Genomic DNA, 22,829 nt, shown 5'->3' with positions numbered 1-22,829 from the left:
TATCCAGCAGGGGTAGGTGGTAGATCTATATAAACTAAAAAGCTGTTGTACAGCAAAGGAAACAATCAACAGAGTAAAGCAATAACACAGGATTCTAAACATTGCTAAGATTTTTTTCACACAGAATATCTTAAAAATGGGGTTGTTATTGAAATAAGCCTAATTGTTACAATCCTCACCTGAAATTAAATAGTTTAATAAATTTTTCTTTTTTAAAATTTCAACTTTTATTTTACATTCAGGTGGTACATGTGCAAGTTTGTTACCTGGGTATATTGTGTGATGCTGAGGTTTGGGGTATGATTAACCCCATCACCCAGGTCCTGAGCATAGTATCCAACAGTTTTTCAACTCTTGTTGTCCTTCCTCCCCACTCTAGTAAACCCCAGTGTCTCTGTGGCCATATTTATGTCCCTGAGTACTCAGTGTTTAGCTCCCACTTATAAGGGTGAACACATGGTATTTTGTTTTCTGTTCCTCATTAATTTGCTAAGAATAATGGTCTCCAGCTGGTATCTATGTTGCTGCAAAGGATATGTTTGTCTTTTATGGCTATGTAGTATTCTACAGTATATATGTGCCATATTTTCCTCATCCAATACACCACTGATGGGCACCTAGTTTGATTCCACGTTTTGCAACTGTGAATAGTGCTGCAATGAACACACGAGTGCATTTTTTCTTTGGTAAAAACATGTATTTTCTTTTGGATATGTACCCAGTCATGTGATTGCTAGGTCAAATGGTATCTCATGGGATATCCGGTAAATCCAATATTCACCTTTAAAAATTCCTACAATTGGCCAGGTGTGGTGGTGCATGCCTGTACTCCCAGCTACTTGGGTGAGTGAGGTGAAAGGATCCCTTGAGCCCAGGAGGATGAGGTTGCAGAGATAAGATCACACCCTTGCACTCCAGCCTGCACTCCAGCCTGGGTGACAGAGTGAGACTCTGTCTCCAAAAAAACAGGCCGGGCGCGGTGGCTCACACCTGTAATCCCAGCACTTTGGGAGGCCGAAGGGGGTGGATCACAAGGTCAAAAGATAGAGACCATCCTGGTCAACAAGGTGAAACCCTGTCTCTACTAAAAATACAAAAATTAGCTGGGCGTAGTGGCGCAAGCCTGTAGTCCCAGCTACTCAGGAGGCTCAGGCAGGAGAACTGCTTGAACATGGGAGGCAGAGGTTGCAGTGAGCCAAGATCATGTCACTGCACTCCAGCCTGGCAACAGAGCAAGACTGTCTCAAAAAAGAAAAATAAAAAAAGAATTCCTACAACTACTTAATAGGTGCACAATGATCATATACAATCCTCTTTGCATATTCCTAACTTCCTAGAGGGCAGGGATTGAGACAGAAGATAAGCAAGTAATGATTTTATGAGTATAATTTTTCTAAATGTATTATTATACAATTAAGATGATCACTATGCAAATGTAAGATCTTTAAGATTACTCACCCTTCTCCAAAGTAGGACTTAAAATAGTCCTTACAAGTTTTTAAACATTGATATAATTTACATAACAATTTATCCATTTAAAATGTACAATTCAGTGGTTTTTATATTTACAAAGTTTAAAACACTTTCATTACCTGAAAAAGAAACCTCTTATCCATTAAGACTCACTCCCCATTACCTGCCAACCTATCCCCATCAGCCCTAGGCAACTACTTAACTACTTTCTGTCTTTATACATTTACGTATTGTGGACATTTTCATATAAGTAGAACCATAAAATATGTGTTTTGTGATTAAATTATTTCATATAGCATGATGTCTTTGAGGATTGTCCATGTCATAATATGTATGGTTTTTTTTCCTGCCAAACAGTATTCTGTTAAATGGGTATAGCATACTTTACTCATTCATCAGTTGGACATTTGCATTGTTTCACCTTTTGGCTATTAAAAATAATGCTGCAGCCGGGCGCGGTGGCTCACGCTTGTAATCCCAGCACTTTGGGAGGCCGAGGCGGGTGGATCACGAGGTCAAGAGATCGAGACCATCCTGGTCAACATGGTGAAACCCCGTCTCTACTAAAAATACAAAACATTAGCTGGGCATGGTGGTGCACGCCTGTAGTCCCAGCTACTCGGGAGGCTGAGGCAGGAGAATTGCTTGAACCCAGGAGACGGAGGTTGCGGTGAGCCGAGATCGCGCCATTGCACTCCAGCCTGGGTAACAAGAGTGAGACTCCGTCTCAAAAAAAAAACCAATAATAATAATAATGCTGCAATGAACAATCTGTGTTCAAGCTTTTGTGAGGACGTATCATTTCTTTTAGGGATACATCCAGTGGAACTGCAGGTTCATATAGCCACTCTGTTTGAAATTTTGAGCCACTACCAAACTATTCCAAACTGGCTGCAACATTTACATTCCAACCAGAAATGTATGAATATTTCAATTCCTCCACATCCCCCCAACACTAGTTATTGTCTGTCTTATTATGCCTGTCTATCCTACAGGGTATGAAGATGCAGACCATTGTGGTTTTGATTTGAATTTACCTAATGACTCATAATCTCAAAATGTTCAGCATTGTTTCATGTTTTTTTGTTTTGTTTTGTTTTTTTCAGATGGAGTCTTGCTCTGTTGCCCAGGCTAGAGTGCAGTGACATGATCTCCTCTCACTGCAACCTCTGCCTCCTAGGTTCAAGTGATTCTCTTGCCTCAGCCTCCTGAGTAGTTGGGATTACAGGCACATGCCACCATGCTCCACTAATTTTTGTATTTTCGGTAGAGACAGTTTCACCATGTTGGTTGGTCAGGCTGGTATCGAACTCCTAACCTCATGATCCACGCACCTCAGCCTCCCAAAGTGCTGGGATTACAGGCATGAGCCACCATGACCGGCTGTTTCATGTTCTTTTTTTTTTTTTTTTTTTAAGATGGGGTTTCACTATGTTGGTCAGTCTGGTCTTGAACTCCCTACCTCAGGTGATCTGCCCACCTTGGCCTCCAAAGTTCTTGGATTACAAGCATGAGCCACCACGCCCGGCCTGTTCCCTGTTTTTATTATCCATTTGCATATCCTTCTGGGGAGAAATATTCAGATCTTTGGCCCATTTTTAAATTTTAATTTTAAATTATTTATATATTTTAATAACTTTTATCAGGTATATGATTCACAAATATTTCCTCTCATTTTGTTTCCACCTCCATTAATGGTGTCATTTGAAGCACAAATGTTTTTAACTACAATAAAGTTCATTTTTTTCTTTTATTATATATGCCTTTGCTGTCATAGCTAAGATATCACTGCCCAAACCAACGTCACAAATATATACTCCTATGTTTTATCTAAAAGTTTTATAGGGCCAGGCATAGTGACACACGCCTGTAATCCTAGAACTTTGGGAAGCTGAAGTGGGATGATCATTTGATCCCAGGAGTTCGAGACCAGCTTGAGCAACAGACTCCATTTCTATAAAAAATCAAAAAATTAGCTAGGCATGGTGGGGCATGCCTGTGGTCCCAGCTACTTAGGAGGCTGAGGCAGGAGGACTGTGTGAGCCTGGTCAAGGCTACAGTGAGCCGTGTTTGTGCCACTGCCCTCCAGCCTAGATGAGAGTGTTACTTTGTCTCAAAAAAAAAAAAAAGTTATTTGGTTTCCGGCTTTATATTTAGGTTTTTAAATCCGTTTTAATTTTTATGTATGGTGTGATACAGAGGCCCAAATGGATTCTTCTGCATGGAGATATCCAGCTGCACAGTATCATAATGAAATAGTCTTTTCATTTAAAATATTGTTTTATAATAATCTTCTCAACTATTGTATTGTCCCAGTACAATGGGGGACTATTCTTTCCCCCATTGAACTATGTTGGCTCCCATATGGAAAAGCACATTGGCCCTAAATGTATGGGTTTATTCCTCAATTCTCAATTCCATCCCATTGACCTATGTCTATCTTTATGCTAGTATCCCACTGTCTTGATTAACATAGCGTTGTAGTCTTTGAAATTGAAAAATGTTTTCCAAGTTTTTTCAATATCATTTTGATTATTGAAATAATATTGATAAAAAAAGAAATAATATTGAAAAATATATTGTTCTGGGGTCCCTCAGTTCCATTTTAATTTTTGGTTAAGCTTGTCAATTTCTGTAAAATGCCACTTGGGATTTCAACAGAGACTGCACTAGAGGCCAGGTGCAGTGGCTCACATCTGTAATCCCAGAACTTTGGGAGTCTGAGGCAGGCAGATCGCCTGAGCCCAGTAGTTCAAGACCAGCCTGGGCAACATGGCAAAACCCTGTCTCTACAAAAAATACAAAAATTAGCTGGGCATGATGGCACATGCCTGTAGTCCCAGCTATTTGGGAGACTGAAGTGGGAGGCTTGTTTGTGCCCAGGTTGAGGATGCAGTGCCCAGGTTGAGGACTGCACCACCACACTCCACCCTGGACAACAGAGGACGACCCTGTCTCAGGAAAAAAAAAAAAAAAAAAAAAAAAAAAAAAAAAAGACTGCATTGGAAATCTATTGCTATCTTAACAATATTGTCTTCTAATCTATGAATATAGATATGTTTGCATTTATTAGACTGTCTACTTTTTTAAAACAATGTTTTGATATGGTGTATTAACTGCCTTTTGGATGTTAAATCAATCTTGCATTCCTGGGATAAACCCCAGTTTGTCATGAAGTATAATTCTTTTCATGTAGTCATGCACCTCTTAACAACAGTCCTGAGAAATGTGTTACGTGATTTTATTATGTGAACATCATAGAGTATACTTACACAAATCAAGGGTCTATGGCATAGCCTATTAGTCCTTGGCTACAAACCTGAACAGCATGCTCCTGTACTGAACAGAATACTGTAGGCAACTGAAACACAACGCATTTGTGTGTCTCAACACATCTAAACACAGAAAAAGCACAGTAAAAATACTGTATAAAAGGTACAAAGCAGTACACTTCTATACAGCATTTAACAAGGATGAAACTTGCAGGACTAGAAGTTGTTCTGGGTGAATCAGTGAGTGACCGTGAAGGCCTAGGACATTACTGCACAATACTGTAGACCTTATAAACACTGCACACTTAGGCTACATTTATAAAAAGCTTTTCTTCAATAAATTAGCCTTAGCTTACTGTACTTTTACGTTATAAACTCAAATTTGTTAACTTTTTTCACTCTTTTGTAATAACACTTAGAACACAAACACATTGTACAACTGTACAAAATATTTTCTTTACATTTTTGTAAGTTTATTTCTAACTTTTTCCCTTTTTAAAAAAAAATTAAGTCACATAAACACATTAAGCTAGGCCTACACCAGGGCAGGATCATCAATATCACTGTCTTCCACCTCCACATCTCATTCTACTGGAAGGTCTTCAGGGGCACTAACAAGCATGGAGCTGTCATCTTGGATGACAACGCCTTCTTCTGGAATACCACCTGAAGGACCTGCCTGAGGTTGTTTTACAAAATGTCGTTATGTGGTGGTACATGACTGTATATTGCTGGATTTGACTTGCTTATATTTCCTTGAGCTTGTTTGATGTATAGATTGCTTTTCATCAAGTTTGGCACATTATTGGCCATTATTTGTACTTTTTCTGTCTCCTCCTCTCCTCTTCTAGTATTCCCATTATGAGCATATTTGTGTCCCACATTTCTCTAAGGCTCCATTCATTTTTCTTCACTTTTTTCCAGGTCCAGAATTTCCATTTCTGTGTATAGAAATGGTGTATGTGTGTCCACTATACTTCATTGATACAGTCATTGTCATCATATCTCCCTTCAATTAAACAGTTTCTTTAATTTCTTTGAAGATACTTATAATAGCTGCTTTGAAGTCATTGGTCACTAAGTTCAATATCTGGTTCTCATCAAGATAACTTCTAGTCTTTTTTCCTGTGTATGAATCACATGTTCCTCTTTCTTTGCATGCCTCATTTTACTGCAGTGAACACTTTAGGTACTATTGTTGAAGCTCTGGATGACACTCTCTGCTCCACGTTTTGTCTCTGTTGTTTATTCACTTATTTGGTGACCTGGCTAGACTAATCCTGTGAAGTCCATTCCTCCAGTGTACAGCCTCTAATGACTCCATTTAGATTTTTTTGTTTTTGTTTTTAAATCTGGCTTCCTAAGGGTCATCCTTGGGTCAGTACAGTTTAGTAGTCAGCCACTGATAGATTAGAAGTTGTGCTTAAAACCCCCGAGCCAATAAAGTTTTTTGTTTTGTTGTTTTAGAGACAGGGTCCTGCTCTGTTGCCCAGGCTGCAGTCCAGTGGGCAATCTTAGTTCACTGCAACCTCCGCCTCCCGGGTTCAAGTGATTCTCCTGCCTCAGCCTCCCTAGTAGCTGGGATTATAGGCACATGCCACCACGCCCAGCTATTTTTTGCATTTTTAGTAGAGATGGGTTTTCGCCATGTTGACCAGGCTGGTCTAAAACTCCTGACCTCAAGTGATCCACCTGCCTCAGCCTCCCAAAGTGCTGGGATTACAGGCGTGAGACACCGTGCCCAGGCCCAATACGGTTTTCATTCTTTACTGTTTACTCTGTAGCTTAGAGACTGCTTTCACACTTCAGGGAGTTTACTATTTTGTCCCACATTTAGTGAGGAACTAATAGCAAAGCAGTTCCTTCTTCAGTTGCTTCTGAGAGAATGCAGATTTATGTATGTGTACATTTTTCCATATCACCAACTATGACCATGATTTTAGCAAGGCCTCCGTTGCTCTTTCTTTGCTCTCCCTTCTAAACTTCTGGCTGGTCTTCCTCTGTACGTATTATACCATGCTGCTAGTCTGCACATATTGCTAATTGGTTATCCTATTCTTATGAGCAATTCCTAGAGTCATAAGTTGCTCCACAGGACAAATAAAGTCAGGTTTCTCAGGAAGGGCCAAGGTCTTGCCAGTCTTTAAGGTTTGCACTGACCCCGCTCCCTTGGGAGAGCCTCTGCATTATGAAGCAGTATCTGGAGGGGATAGGAGTTCCAATTTGGGCCATGCCTGCTGGAATACCTCTTCCACAATAGCTCTTCTGCAACATGACATTGGGTGGGAAAATGAATGCAGCCTCTAGCTCAGACGTTATGACCCCCACTATTATTAAGTTCTGTAAAGTTTGAATATATTGAGTTTCAATTTATTGCGAATCCTCTGATCACTCTCCAGAGACTGTGAATGATTGCCTGTGCTAATTTTAACCAATGAAATGGGTATTCCTCTGGGAAGAAGTTCCATTGAACTCTTCATAGTGCCACCTAGAGGTCCCCCACATTCCAATTTTCAATTGATTATGCAGAAAGTGCTAATCAAGTTTGGGAATTTAACCTAGTCCATGAAGCTGATTACAAATGCAAAAATTATTCATTTCTCATTCTTAAACGCTGGAATTACTATTTACTTTAAAAAAATTATATGCTATGTTCTCTCTTATTACCCCAACTAGCAGAAAACTGGATACAAACGGATGCAAGGGCAAGGTGGAATGCAAAAAAAACTCAGTCTTGTTCAATTTCATAGGTGTCATTATATCTAAGGCTGGAATACTCAGAAATGCCCAGGATGTCAGTCTATTAAATATGTGCTCATTCATTCATACTTTTTGCATTTTGTCTGAAATGGCTCAGGCAATCTGTTTGCCCATGAAGGTAAACTATAATAAATGCAAATTATCTCAGTAACAATTACAGAGAGTAACTTTTCTAGTAGACAATTCTACTATGTTAATAAAAGTTATGTGTGACACTATTGACTTATTCTTTCCAGATCAACCCCAAGATCAAAAGGAAGGAAAAAGTATAATAAAAAGGAAAACAAATGTTAGAATTCTAATAGGAACTTTAGTATCAAACATTAAGCCAATATTAATAATGGCAACAATTCTACACAAACAGTAAAGAAAAATACTTTTTGTGAATGCCAAGTGTCTACTTAAAAATAAAAAATAAAGAAAAATACTTTTTGTATAACTGCAATAATAAACCAAATTTTCCATTTCTTTTATCGTCTAGACATGTTTTGCACTGAAGCAAAATAGCTATTCTTTATTTAACTATTATGGTTTTTGCCATGAAAAATATTTTTCAGATAACTATATTTGGCTTATTTGTACTGCCATATAAATAATCTTAAGTAGGTAAAAAATTAAAAGAAATATGCACAAAAAAAGGTATCCAGGTACATCTAAGTATTTTATTTGTTGGGAAAAAAGATACCCAGGGAATCATTATTGAACAAAAAGACACACCTAAGGGAAAAATTATTTTTCTTCTGGAACATAAATTTAAGTTTAGAAAAGTTTCTTTAATGATAAAATAATCAAATCCCTTCTCACAATGGAAAGTTCTACATGATCTTAAGGACCAAAATATCATGATCTGAAAAGCTACTTGGAAAGTTATTTGCAGTACAAACTCTATCACATTTACTTAAAAAGCGGCTGAAGTTGCTTTTTTTCCAGGTATACAGGCAACATTCCACACCATTCAATACTATCTTCCTTTTGTTGAAACACTTTCTTCTGATTGCTTCCAGAATATCAGTCTCCTGATTTTTCTTATAGGTCACTGGTGGGTCCTTCTCAGTCCTTTGCTGGTTCCTCTTCTTCTCCTCTACTTCTCAATGATGACATATCTTAGGTCTCCATCTTTTGCCACCTTCTCTTCTCTAGCTGTACTACATGATCTCATCCAGTTATGGTTATTCCCTAATGACTCTCAAATTAATTTTTCCAGTCCCAAATTGTACCCTGAAGCCAGACTTGGATATCCAAATGCCTACACAGCAGCATTTCCAACCTTATATAGCCAAAACAGAACTTGATTCCACATTCCTCCAAACCTGTCCCTTCTCCAGTACACCTCATCTCTGAAACTCAGAATTCACCCATTCTGTCCCAGTGGAATTCATCCTGGGATGCAAAGATGATTCAACATATACAAATCAGTAAATATGATATATCATGTTAACAGAATGAAGGACAAAAGCCATATGACAATCTCAAAAGATACAGAAAAAGCATTTGACAAAATTCAACACATGTTATCCCCATTCCCTGCCTTTTCTTTATAGCACTTGATATGTTGTATTTCCTTATGTTGTTATTGTCTGTCTTCTCCATTGGAATATAAACTCCATAAAAACAGGTACTTTGGGCTGGGTACAGTGGCTCATGGCTGTAATCCCAACACTTTGGGAGGCCAAACTGGGTGGATCACTTGAGGTCAAGAGTTCAAGACCACCCTGTCCAACATGACAAAACCCTGTCTCTACTAAAAATACAAAAATTAGCTGGCCATGGTGGCAGGCACCTATAATCCCTGCTGCTCAGGAGGCTGAGGCAGGAGAATCGCTTGAACCAGAAGGTAGAGGTTGCAGTGAGCCGAGATCATACCACTGCACTCCAGACTGGGCAACAGAGTGAGACTCCATCTCAAAAAAACAAAAAACACAGATACTTTGTACTGGTCACAACTGGATAACCAGCACACAGAAGAGTACCTGGCACAGAGTAAGGAGCTCAATAAATACTTATTGAATCAATTAATGAGTCAATGGACGAATGGGATTTCTAGTCTGAACGCTATCCAATAATATAATTTAGGGTTTGGTTTTCTTAATGGGGAAAAAAAGAACCCCAAGTATGCATCCTTAAAGACAAAAATTAATTCAGCTTGATTCTTCTCAAATGATATAAATTTTATTAGAAGGGAGAGTTGTTCAGTAGCACTGAGGCAAAATTCTATAGTAAATTTTCGCAAGATATTCTAGCTATTATTAATTTTTTTTAAACTTCAGACTTCCTTCTGAAAGTAAAATTTCGGTTAGTTTATTTAGTCCTCAACACTTAAAAACTGAAGCCACAGACACACACATATATATACACACACATACACACACACACACACATATATATATATATATATATACATAAACAAAATAGAGCAGTTTCATGAAATGAAACATATATAGGAATGTCTTGATTACCCAACAAATCCTCTCGCCTTCATTCCCTCATCAAATTGCTACGATTGAAGGCCCAGGAAGTTACCAACTACTTAGGGCTTTTAGAGCCATACGTGTTGCATCCTGTTAATTTGGTGCTCGTGCTATTGTTCACAGTAAGAAAAATGGGAATGTCCCCAGAGGCAGCAAAGTATTTTGCATGTGTATGTCTGTGAATTACCTGTCACCACATATTACTGCTGTCTTCCATCAATGCAGCTCATAGTATACAAAAACGTGGAAAAAATCCTACCACAAAACAGATGTGTCTTTTTATATACAATTTGGTAGAATGCAGAGCCTGATGATGAAGGGGTCATTTTTCACTAGTAGGCTAAAGAATTTACATCTTGAAAAATCAGTTAGCCACGCCAAGGCTCTCCTAAGCCATGAACAGAAGGCCAGTCTGAGTACTCCTTGAGGGTGGCAGTCAGTGAAATGAAAATAGGAACTCAAGATGAGCCACTTTGCCTCTAGCATCAAGGAAGGAGTTTAGTCCAGTATGCTCAGTTTATGTTAACATTCATTTAATACTGATTGTTGTAGTTTATGCCCTCTGCTCTGGTAACGGAAGAACGATGAACACTACTTCTTATAAAAAGTTTCAGGCCTTGTAACCCCTGTGAAAATAAATAGTCCAAATACCAGCTCCATTTCTTTCCCTGCAGGCACAGAAAAAGGAAAATTACTTATCGAATATTTTACTATGGTTTTTTCTCTATTTCCTCCTCTTTCCCTAGAAAGAGTTCACAGGATCCTGTATGCACCTATCAAAAGTTAGTTCAAGGAGGAAATAAGCTCAGTCACTAAGTAACATTTAAACCAGAAAGTACCCAATTCCAAGGGCTAAGCATCCATTTTATTTGTTGGCAAAAAAAAAAAAAAAAAAATTAAATACTGTGAAATGGAAATGTGTCATTATTCTCACACTCTAGGAGATAACATAGGAGCAGATATTATTATATTACTGCCTATATGAAACATGTAAATAGCAAGAGTTTTTGATAATGACATAATTATGGTTTTTTTTTTTTTAATTTTTTGAGACAGGCTCTTGTTCTGTTGCCCAAGCTGGAATGCAGTAGTGATCACAGCTCACTGCAGCCTCAACCTCCCAGGCTAAAGCAATCATCCTGCCTCAGCCTCCTGAGTAGCTGGGACCACAGGCATGCACCACTATGCCCGGCTAATTTTTTAAAATTTTAGTGGAGGCAGGTCTCGCTATGTTGCCCAGGCTGGTCTCAAAATCCAGGCCTCTGGGTCCAGTGGCTCACGTCTATAATCTCAGCACTTTGGGAGGCTGAGGTGGGCAGATCACTTAATATCAGGAGTTCGAGACCAGCTGGCTAACAGGGAGAAGCCTCTTCTGTACTAAAAAAGCAAAAATTAGCCAAGTATGGTGGTACACACCTGTAATCCCAGCTATTTGGGAGGCTGAGGCAGAAGAAACACTTGAACCTGGGAGGCAATTGCAGTGAGCCGAGATTAAACCACTGCACTCCAGCCTGGGAGACAGAGTGAGCCCCTTCCCCAAAAAAAAAAAAAAAAAAAAAATCCAGGCCTCAAGAGCTCCTCCTGCCTCAATCTCCCCAAGTGCTGGGATTGCAGGCAAGAGCCACAATGCCCAGCCTATGTACAGTTTTGTTAAATCAGTCTCATTACAGTCATACTTTATATACATGCAATTGTACTTATATAAAATAAGACAATGTGTGGTCACAACAGCAAGAGTCAAACTACGAAAAGTTATATCCTAGAGAAGACTAGAAAGAGTAAGTGCCAATAAATTCACATTAAAGTCACTGGAATGAATTTGGAAGGTAAACACTTCATTTTGACTTTGTGGAGGCAGCAGGCTTAAGATTTAGAAAAAAGGAAAGGTCTAAATTCTCTTGATGAAATTAAGCTGTATGAAATCCCTCAATATGATGAAAGTAAATTTATTTACCCGAATAGAGCTCACGTTTACTGTCCTTTCTTCTGGGCTTTCCTTAAAAACAAAAACAAACAAACAAAAAAGAAGTGGGGAGACAGGGGGATGGAAATACTTGGTTAGCACAAATCACCAGAAAATTAAGATGGCATTTATTCCAACCATCACTCTTGGATTCCTTTCAAATACACACCTACTATATAACCTTCCACATTTCTTTCTCCTTAGAAGCACAGAGGGGAAATAAAATCACAGTAGATAAAGTGATCACCATTTTGCTTATCTATGGCTTCATTTTAAAATTCTGTACTTAGCCACCAGGGTTAGGGATGAAGGGTGTTAGAGGTTTTTCTGAGGAATGTGATCACTGAATTGAGTCTTAAAAGATGAAGAGGAAGTTTGGTGAGGCAAGCTGTGTACATGGTAGATTCTATTAAACTAATTCTTTATAAAATCTCTAAGCCTAGGTAGTCCTATATTTCCTGGCTTTAACTATCACTTACTGTATTTCACTGAATCTAAGATCTATCAGCTCTAAGAAATAACATTTTAAAAATTATTGCTAAGTGAAAACTGCCTATTAAACTATGTATAACAGGCTGGGCACAATGTCTCATGCCTATAATCTCAACACTTTGGGAGGCCAAGGTGGGCAGATCTCTTGAGACTAGGAGTTTAAGATCAGCTTGGTCAATATGAGACCTTGTCTCTATTTAAATAAATAAACTATGTATAACACAATGCATTTTTAACAGAATTGTTATAATGATTAAGAGCTGTTTGCTTATAGCCATTACTGGAAAAATAAAAATAAATTTAAGAAAAAGTTCAGATGTAGGCAGATTTTTACCATACATCATTTTTGTAAACATAGATATAAACAAAATAAATTGGTGAAAGTACTTCTAAAACTTCAGAGTACAACTCCTCTATTCAAAGTACAACTCCTCTGAGTTGTGGAATGTCTATATTTTTTCACACCACATCATTCTCTGTGCCATAGAGTGTTGGTGATGTAGCATTTCTTTTTTCTGTTTACTCACACATAATAGTACATATTTATGGGGTACAATGCAATGTTTCAATATGCGTATATACTGTTTAATGATCAAATCATGGTAATTAGCATATCTATCACCATAAACATTATTTCCTTGCTGTGGGAACATTCAAATTCCTCTCTTGGCTATTGGAAATATACAATGCATTTCTTAAAAGAACTAATAGCTAATGATGCTGTGGTCTCAATTATATAAAGCTAACTACTTTTGGCTTCTGCTTCAGGAAAGCCCATAACTGGTATGAATCACTGCTTCTGCCTTCCCTCCCTCCAAATCATTGGGTTTTTGAAGGTCACAACAATGCTCCAATATTGTCTCCAGATTTTTCAGTCTGCCTGTGCACACTCCCACAGCAAATGACAAATATGTCATGATTCTTACCTGACCTACAATGATCACAAAATGTATCTGCTCTCTTAGAAGTAGGAAAGTGAAAAAAAAAGTTTTTGAAATTGGTAAATATACTACTCGCTGATGAATTCCATATATAATTTATTTCTCTAGCTTGAACCTCTCTTCTGAGCACCGCGTGCCTATTTAAAGCTGTCTACTAACATTTTTTCTTGGATGTTTAACAAGCATCTCAAACTTAAGTAGGTCAAACAGAACTTGATTCTCAAATTGTCCTCCCCACAAAACAAAATAACCTCTCCTGTTTTCTCATCAGTATTCCTCTTAATAATAAACAAAACCACCATCAACCCAAGTATTCAAGTCAAAATAACAAAAAGTCAGTCAGTCGCGGTGGCACATGCCTGTAATCCCAGCACTTTGGGAGGCCGAGGCGGGTGGATCACCTGAGATCAGGAGTTCAAGACCAGCCTGGCCAACATGGTGAAACCCGATCTCTACTAAAAATACAAAAAAGTAGCTGGGCGTGGTGGCGGGTACCTGTAATCCCAGCTACTTGGGAGGCTGAGGCAGGAGAATCACTTGAACTAGGGAGGCGGAGGCTTCAGTGAGTTGAGATCACACCATTGCACTCCAGCCTGGGCAACAAAAGCGTAACTCTGTCTCAAAATAAACCAAAACTGGCTAGGCATGGTGGCTCATGCCTGTAATTCCAGAACTTTGGGAGGCCAAGGTGGGCAGATCTCTTGAGGTCAGGAGTTCGAGACCAGCCTGACCAACATGGCGAAACTCTGTCTCTACTAAAAATACATTAGCTGGGTGTGGTGGTGCAAGCCTGCAATCCCAGCTATTAGGGAGGCTCAGGCATGAGAATCACTAGAACCTGAGAGGCAGATGTTGCGGTGAGCCAAGATCATGCCACTGCACTCCAGCCTGGGCAACAGAGCAAGACTCTGTATAAAAAAAAAAAAAGTGATCTCCATTAAACGTCAACTCAGACCATTTTACAACCCTACTTAAAAATCATTCCAGCCAGGCACAGTGGCTCACACCTGTAATCCCATCACTTTGGGAGGCTGGCAGGCAGATCACCTGAGGTCAGGAGCTCAAGACAAGCCTGGCCAACACGGTGAAACTCCGTCTCTACTAAAAATACAAAAATTAGCCAGGTGAGGTGGCAGGCACCTATAATCTCAGCTATTTGGGAGGCTGAGGCAGGAGAATCACTTGAACACAGGAGGCGGAGGATGCAGTGAGACCAGATGGTGCCACTGTGCTCCAGCCTGGGCAACAAGAGAGAAACTCCGTCTCAAAAAAAAAATCATTCTATTGTTTCCCACTGTACTCTTTTTTTTTTTTTTTTTGAGACCGAGTCTTGCTCTGTCACCAGGCTGGAGTGCAGTGGCACAATCTCAGCTCACTACAACCTCCGCCTCCTGGGTTCAATCAATTCTCCTGCCTCAGCCTCCCGAGTAACTGGGACTACAGGCGTGTGCTACCACACCCAGCTAATTTTAAGTAGAGATGGGGTTTCACCATGTTGGCCAGGATGGTCTCGATCTCTTGACCTCATGATCCGCCCGCCTCGGCCTTCCAAAGTGCGGGGATTACAGGTGTGAGCCACTGCACCTGGCCTCCCACTGTACTCTTAAACAGACCTGTAAGATAGATGGCTCCTGCATCCCTCCAACCTTATTTTACTCCACTCTTCCTCTTGTTCCTTAATGCTAAGCCACACTGGTCTTATTTACTCTTCCCATTGCCTACATCACTCTTCTATTTATTTCCAAGCTAGCTGATTCTCATTCTTTAGAATAAATCTTAGATTGAATGTTATCCGTTCAAAAAGGTCTTCCTGGACCATCCATCCCTGACAACTCTACAGGGACTCTATCTCACCCCACACTGTTTATTTTCTTTGTAGCATTCATCAGAATTTAAAATTATTATGTTTTTTTCATTTTATTACTTATCATTTGCCCTCATAAGAATATAAACTCCATTGGGCAGAGATACAATCTGTTTCCTTCAACACTGTATTTCCAGTGCCAGGAGCAGAAGGGACACCAAATAAATATTTGCTGAATGAATAAAGAAACAACTAGTTGTTAATTAAAAGGCAATTTGTGATAAGAAAACACAGAACTTCGGAATTTCCCAAAATGTAGGCTCTACACGTTTAAAATATTTCAAATTATTAAGTGAGCTGAATTCTTTAATAATGAGATCTAACTGGCCAAATTAAAGTTTACTAAATTATCTCTAAAGAATCTGGCTAATTTGAAACATTTTCAAGGTAGTAACTCAGTAAAAACTTCAGGCCAATATTCTTGATGAACACTGATGCAAAAATCCTCAACAAAATACTAGCAAACTGAATCCAGCAGCACATCAAAAAGCTAGTCCACCAAAATCAAGCGGGCTTTATCCCTGGGATGCAATGTTAGTTCAATATACACAAATCAATAAATATGATTCACCACATAAACAGAACTAAAAACAAAAACCACATGATCAGAACCAATTGATGCAGAAAAGACTTTTGATAAAATTCAGTCTCCCTTCAAGTCAAAACTCTCAACAAACTAGGCATTGAAGGAACATATCTCAAAATGGTAAGAACCATATATGACAAACCCACAGCCATCATCATACTGAACAGACAAAAGCTGGGGGTATTCCCCTTGAAAATAGGGACAAGAAAAGGATGCACTCTCTCACCACTCCTATTCAACATAGTGCTGGAAGTCCTAGCTAGAGCAATCAGGCAAGAAATAAATAAATAAATAAAAGGATCCAAATAGGAAGATAACAAGTCAAACGATCTCTGTTTTCAGATGATATGCTTCTATACCAAAAAAATCCCAGTCTCTGCCCAAAAGTTCCTAGACCTGACAAACAACTTCAGCAAAGTTTCAAGATACAAAATCAATGCACAAAAATCAGTAGCATTTCTACACGCCAACATCACCTAAGCTGAGAACCAAATCAAGAACACAAACCTATTCACAATAGCTACAAAAAGAATAAAATATGAAGGAATATGGCTAACCAGGGAGATGAAAGATTTCTATGAGAGTTAAAAAACACTGTTCAAGGAAATCAGAGATGACACAAATGGAAAAAAACATTCCATGCTCATGGATAGGAAGAATCAATATTGTAAAAATGGCCATACTGCCCAAAGCAATTTACAGATTCAACGCTATTCCTATTAAACTACCAATAACATATCCATCAACAGATGAATGGATAAAGAAAATGCAGTAGATATACACAATGGGATATTATTCAACCATACAAAATAATGAAATTCTGTCATTTGCAATTACATGGATGGAACTGGAGTACATTATGGTAAATGAAATAAGCCAAGCACAGAACAACAAATACTGCATGTTCTCACGCATATGTGGGAGCTAAAAAAAAAGTGGATCTTCAATAACAGACTTAAAGAGAGCCAAATCAAGAACAAACTTCCATTCACAATTGCCACAAAGAGAATAAAATACCTAGGAATACAACTAACAAGGAACGTAAAGGACCTCTTCAAGGAGAACTACAAGCCACTGCTCAACGAAATAAGAGAGGACACAAACAGATGGAGAAACATTCCAGGTTCATGGTTAGGAAGAATCAATATCGTGAAAATGGCCATACTGCCCAAAGTAATTTACAGATTCAATGCTATCCCCATCAAGCTACCAATGACCTTCTTCAGAGAACTGGAAAAAATCACCTTAAACTTCATATGGAACCAAAAGAGAGCCCGCATAGCCAAGTCAATTCTAAGCAAAAAGAACAAAGCGGGAGGCATCACACTACCAGACTTCAAACTATACTACAAGGCTACAGTAATCAAAACAGCATGGTACTGGTACCAAAACAGAGATATAGACCAATGGAACAGAACAGAGGTCTCAGAGGCAACACAACATATCTACAACCATCTGATATTTGACAAACCAGACAAAAACAAGCAATGGGGAAAGGATTCCCTGTTCAATAAATGGTGTTGGGAAAGCTGGCTAGCCATGTGCAGAAAGCAGAAACTGGACCCCTTCCTGACACCTTACACTAAAATTAACTCCAGATGGGTTAAAGACTTAAACATAAGACCTAACACCATAAAAACCCTAGAAGAAAATCTAGGCAAAACCATTCAGGACATAGGTGTAGGCAAGGACTTCATGACCAAAACACCAAAAGCATTGCAACAAAAGCCAAAATAGACAAATGGGACCTAATCAAACTCCACAGCTTCTGCACAGCAAAAGAAATAGTCATTAGAGTGAATCAGCAACCAACAGAATGGGAAAAAATTTTTGCTGTTTACCCATCTGACAAAGGGCTGATATCCACAATTTACAAAGAACTAAAACAGATTTACAAGAAAAAAACTAACGAGCCCATTCAAAAGTGGGCAAAGGATATGAACAGACACTTTACAAAAGAAGACATACATGAGGCCAACAAACATATGAAAAAATGCTCATCATCACTGGTCATTAGAGAAATGCAAATCAAAACTACATTGAGATACCATCTCACGCCAGTTAGAATGGCGATCATTAAAAAACCTGGAGACAACAGATGCTGGAGAGGATGTGGTGAAATAGGAACACTTTTGCAGTGTTGGTGGGAGTGTAAATTAGTTCAACCATTGTGGAAGACAGTGTGGCGATTCCTCAAGGACCTAGAAATAGAAATTCCATTTGACCCAGCAATCCCATTACTGGGTATATATCCAAAGGATTACAAATCTTTCTACTATAAGGACACGTGCACACGAATGTTCATTGCAGCACTGTTTACAATAGCAAAGACCTGGAACCAACCCAAATGCCCATCGACGATAGACTGGATAGGGAAAATGTGGCACATATACACCATGGAATATTATGCAGCCATCAAAAACGATGAGTTTGGGTCCTTTGTAGGGACATGGATGAACCTGGAAACCATCATTCTCAGCAAACTGACAGAAGAGCAGAAGATCAAACACCACATGTTCTCACTCATAGGTAGGTGTTGAACAATGAGAACACATGGACACAGGGAGGGGAGCACTACACACTTGGGTCAGTTGGGGGGAAATAGAGGAGGGATGGTGGGGGGTGGGGAGCTGGGGAGAGATAGCAAGGGGAGAAATGCCAGATGTAGGTGATGGGGAGGAAGGCAGCAAATCACACTGCCACATGTGTACCTATGCAACAATTTTGCATGTTCTTCACATGTACCCCAAAACCTAAAATGCAATAAAATAAATAAATGGGGAGGAAAAAAAAATCAAATGATAACAAAACAAAAAAAAAAAGAAAAAAAAGAAAGAACTAGATATTTTAGGACTTCCCACATAGACCAAAAAAAAAAAAACAAAAAAAGTGGATCTCACGGAGGTAGAGAGTAGAATGATGGTTACCAGAGGCTGGGAAAAGGGGGAGGGGGACAGGTATGAAGAGAGGTTGGTTACTGGGTCCAAAATATAGTTAGATAGGAAGATTAAGTTCTAGTGTTTAATAGCACAGTAGTGTGACTATAAGTAATAATTCATTGTATATTTCAAAATAGCTAGAAGAGATCTGGAATGTTCTTGAAATGGAAAAATGGTGTTTGAGTTGATAGATATCCCATTTACTCTAATTTGATCATTATACATTGCATGCATATATCAAAATATCACATAAATACCCCAAATTCAAAAAAACAAAAAAACAGTGTTTTGTTTTTTCTTTTTTGAGACAAGGTCTCACTCTGTCATCCAGGCTAGAGAGTTCAATGGTGCAATCACAGCTCACAGCAACCTTGACCTCCTAGGCTCATGTGGATCCTCGCACCTGAACTTCCCAAGCAGCCGAGAACATGCCACCACATCCAGCTAACTTTTTTTAAATTTTATATAAAAACAGCATCACACTATATTGCCAAGGCTGGTCTCAAACTCCTGGGTTCAAGCGATCCTCCCACTTTGGCCTCCCAAAGTGCTGGGATTACACGCATGAATCACAGTGCCCGGCCCCAATGTCCTCTCTTGCTTGTTACTGATCTAGGGTCAATTTATTCTACCTCTTTTAGTTAAGCTTCCCTCCTGTAAAACAGAGATAATGATACCTAGTTTTGAGGTCTAACATATATATGTACATTATAGTCCAAGTCTGGTGAGTCATAAGTCTTCAATACAGTAGTTGTTACTTCCTGGCTGTAATAAAAATAATAATAATAATAGATGTTGGTGTGGATACAGTGAAAAGGGAATCCTTCTACATTGCTGATGGGAATGTAAACTAGTACAACCACTATGGAAAACAGTGTGGAGATTCCTTAAAAAACTAAAAGTAAAATTACCATTTGATCCACCAATATCACTACTGAGTATCTACTCAGAGAAAAAGAAGCCATTATACAAAAAAGGCACTTGCACGTGCATGTGTATAGCAGCACAATTTGCAACTGCAAAAATGTGGAACTAACCCAAATACCCATCAATCAACAAGTGGATAAACAAACTGTGGTATATATACACGATGGAATACTACTCAGCCATAAAACTGAATCAATTAATGGCATTCACAGCAACCTGGACAGAATTGGAGACTATTATTTTAAGTGAAGTAACTCAGGAATGGAAAACAAAACCGTGGCAGGGTGTGATAGCTCAAGCCTATAATCCCAGCACTTTCAGAGACCAAGGCTGGCGGATCACAAGGTCAGGAGTTCGGGACCATCCTGGCTAACAGGGTAAAACCCTGTCTCTACTAAAAATACAAAAATTAGCTGGGCGTGGTGGCATGTGCTTGTAGTCCCAGCTACTCAGAAAGCCGAGACAGGAAAATCTCTTGAACCCAGGAGGCAGAAGTTGCAGTGAGCCGCGATTGTACCACTGCACTCTAGCCTGGGTGACAGAACAAGACTCAATCTCAAAAAAAGAAAAAAGAAAAAAAAAATTGTATGTTCTCACTCATAAGTGGGGGCTAAGCCATGAGGATGCAAAGGCGTAAGATGACACAATGGACTCGAGGGGCTCGGGAAAATGGTGAGAAGGGGATGAGGGATAAAAGACTACAAACTGGATTCAGTGTATACTTCTCGGGTGATGGGTACACCAAAATCTTACAAATAACTTACTCATGTAACCAAATACCATCTGTTCCCCAAAAACCTATGGAAATAAAACATTGAAAAAATAATAAATAGGTCGGGTGTGGTGGCTCACGCCTGTAATCCCAGTACTTCAGGAGGCCAAGGCAGGTGGATCATCTGAAGTCAGGAGTTCAAGACCAGCCTGGCTTACACGGTGAAACCCCACCTCTACTAAAAATACAAAATTAGCTGGACGTGGAGGTGTACACCTGTAATCCCAGCTATTCGGAGGATGAGGCAGGAGAACTGCTTGAACCTGGAAGGCAGAGGTTGCAATGAGCCAGGATTGCACCACTGCACTCCAGCCTGGGCGACAAAGCGAGACTGTCTCAAAAAAAAAAAAAAAAAAAAAAGGCCAGGTGCGGTGGCTCATGCCTGTAATCCCAGCACTTTGGGAGGCTGAGGCGGGTAGATCATGAGGTCAGGAGTTCAAGGCCAGCCTGGCCAAGATGGCAAAACCCCGTCTCTACTAAAAATACAAAAAAAATCAGCAGAGCGTGGTGGCGGGTGCCTGTAATCCCACTACTCGGGAGGCTGTGGCAGAGAATTGCTTGAACCCGGGAGGCAGAGGTTTCAGTGAGCCAAAATTGTGCCACTGCACTCCAGGGTAAACTACATCTCAAAATAATAATAATAAATAAATAAATAATTGTTCATTACTTTCCCCTTTAAGTGATAAATCAACCTTCCTGGGGCTATTCCTTCACCTTTCAAATGGGAATAATGGTGCCTAGCCTTATAACCTCACAAGACTGCTTTGATAATTAAAGAGTCAACGTATATTGTGGCACTTAAAAAAAGAGGATAAGGCCAGGAGTGGTGGCTCATGCCTGTTACCCCAACACTTTGGGAGGCCAAGTCAGGAGTTTGAGACCAACATGGTGAAACCCCATCTCTACTAAAAATATAAAAATTAGCCAGATGTTGTGGCAGATGCCTGTAATCCCAGCTACCCAGGAGGCTGAGACAGGAGAATCACTTGAACCCAGGAGGCAGAGGTTGCAGTGTGCCAAGATTGTGCCATTGCACTCCAACCTGGGTGATGAGAGTAAAACTCTGTCTCAAAAAAAAAAAAAAAAAGAGGATAAGTTATTAAACAAAGGCAAGGTAAAACATTAGCATCATCATTATCATAATAATTATTATTATTTTTCATTGCATTAAGAAACTGGCTCAAAAATCATAATTATTATTACAAATATTTATGGCTGTACTTGACTCACTTGTCTTTATTAAGTTCAACATTACATCATAAAAGTCTTACATGACAGTCTAGTCTGAGCTATTTTCCAAACTAAACTGGTCATTTTATGCTTTAACATTTTTTCTTCAATAATCGAATCTGTTTGTCTCCAAGAATCTAAAGACGTAACAGAAGAGTTTTTGGTTGCCCTTCCTGAATTTCGTAAGCCTGTGCTAAAAAGTGTTACCCAAAAAACACCCAGTAATGTGTAAAAGAGAATTCTTATCCATTACCAAACAGGATTTATTCTAGGAATGCAAGGTTGGTTAAGCATCTGAACCTCAATTAATGTAATACACCATATCAGCAGAATAGAGGACAAAAAACACAAAACCATGTTTATAGATACAGAAAAGCATTTCACAACATCTAACACCCATTCATAATAAAAAACATTTGGTGCAGCAGTGGCTCATGCCTGTAATCCCAGTACTTTGGGAGGCCGAGGCAAGTGGATCACCTGAAGCCAGGAGTTTGAGACCAGCTTGGCCAACATGGTAAAATCCCATCTCTACTAAAAATACAAAAATTAGCCGGGCATGATGGCGGGCACCTGTAATCCCAGCTACTTGGGAGGCTGAGGCAAGAGAATTGCTTGAACCCAGGAGGCAGAGGTTGCAGTGAGCCAAGACTGCACCACTGTACTCCAGCCTGGGCAACAAGAGCAAGAGTCCGTCTCAAAAAAAAATAAAAAATTAAAATAAGAAAACATTCAACAACAAAAATTTATTTAAAAAACCAAAACAGAAAAAAAATTCAACAAACTAGAAATAGAAGGGCAGTTCCTCAACCTGACAAACGATAAAGTGAAATGTTTCTCCCTATAATTAAGAGGCCATTCTGGTCATTTTCTTTTTTGACATAGTACCTGAGGTTCTAGGCAGTACAATTAGGCAAGACAAAGAAAAGGCATTCAAATTTGTAAGGAAAAAAGCAAAACTATATCCATTTGCAGAAGACATAATCTTGTATATGGAAAATCCTAAGGAATATAATGAAAAGCTATAAAAACTAATAATTGAGTGCAACATTATGAGATATAAGATCAATATATAGATGCAGATCAATTGCATTTCTATATAATAGCGATAAGCAATCCAAAACTAAAATTAAGGAAAATAT

At 39.1% G+C, this 22,829-nt stretch overlaps 1 protein-coding gene and 1 long non-coding RNA gene across 5 annotated transcripts in view; one reads left to right on the top strand and one right to left on the bottom strand.

The window, feature by feature from the left end:
• Positions 1–375: 375 nt before the first annotated feature.
• On the top strand, positions 376–16,285 carry LOC116536138. The gene is made up of 3 exons (XR_004262494.1): positions 376–388; positions 8,109–8,111; positions 16,193–16,285. It is a non-coding gene; the product is annotated as an uncharacterized LOC116536138 (long non-coding RNA).
• CENPI (centromere protein I) overlaps positions 9,782–22,829 on the bottom strand; it is a 72,432-nt gene continuing 59,384 nt past the window's right edge. For 3 of the 4 annotated variants that reach the window (XM_032257791.1, XM_032257793.1, XM_032257792.1), the window contains 2 exons: positions 11,928–11,969; positions 9,787–10,641 (listed from right to left, as the gene is read on the bottom strand). In XM_032257791.1, the coding sequence (XP_032113682.1) occupies positions 10,507–10,641; positions 11,928–11,969 (177 nt within the window). In that variant the 3' untranslated portion in view covers positions 9,787–10,506. Of the gene's footprint in view, positions 10,642–11,927; positions 11,970–22,829 lie in introns of all 4 variants that reach the window. The other variant, XM_032257790.1, reaches the window with a different exon arrangement.

This window comes from Sapajus apella, unplaced genomic scaffold, assembly GCF_009761245.1.
Source record: "Sapajus apella isolate SASKATOON/1434 unplaced genomic scaffold, GSC_monkey_1.0 scaffold98, whole genome shotgun sequence".
NCBI classification, from domain to species: Eukaryota; Metazoa; Chordata; class Mammalia; order Primates; family Cebidae; genus Sapajus; species Sapajus apella.
Note: the sequence above shows the minus strand (reverse complement) of the source record. Positions and strands in the feature narration are given on the sequence as shown.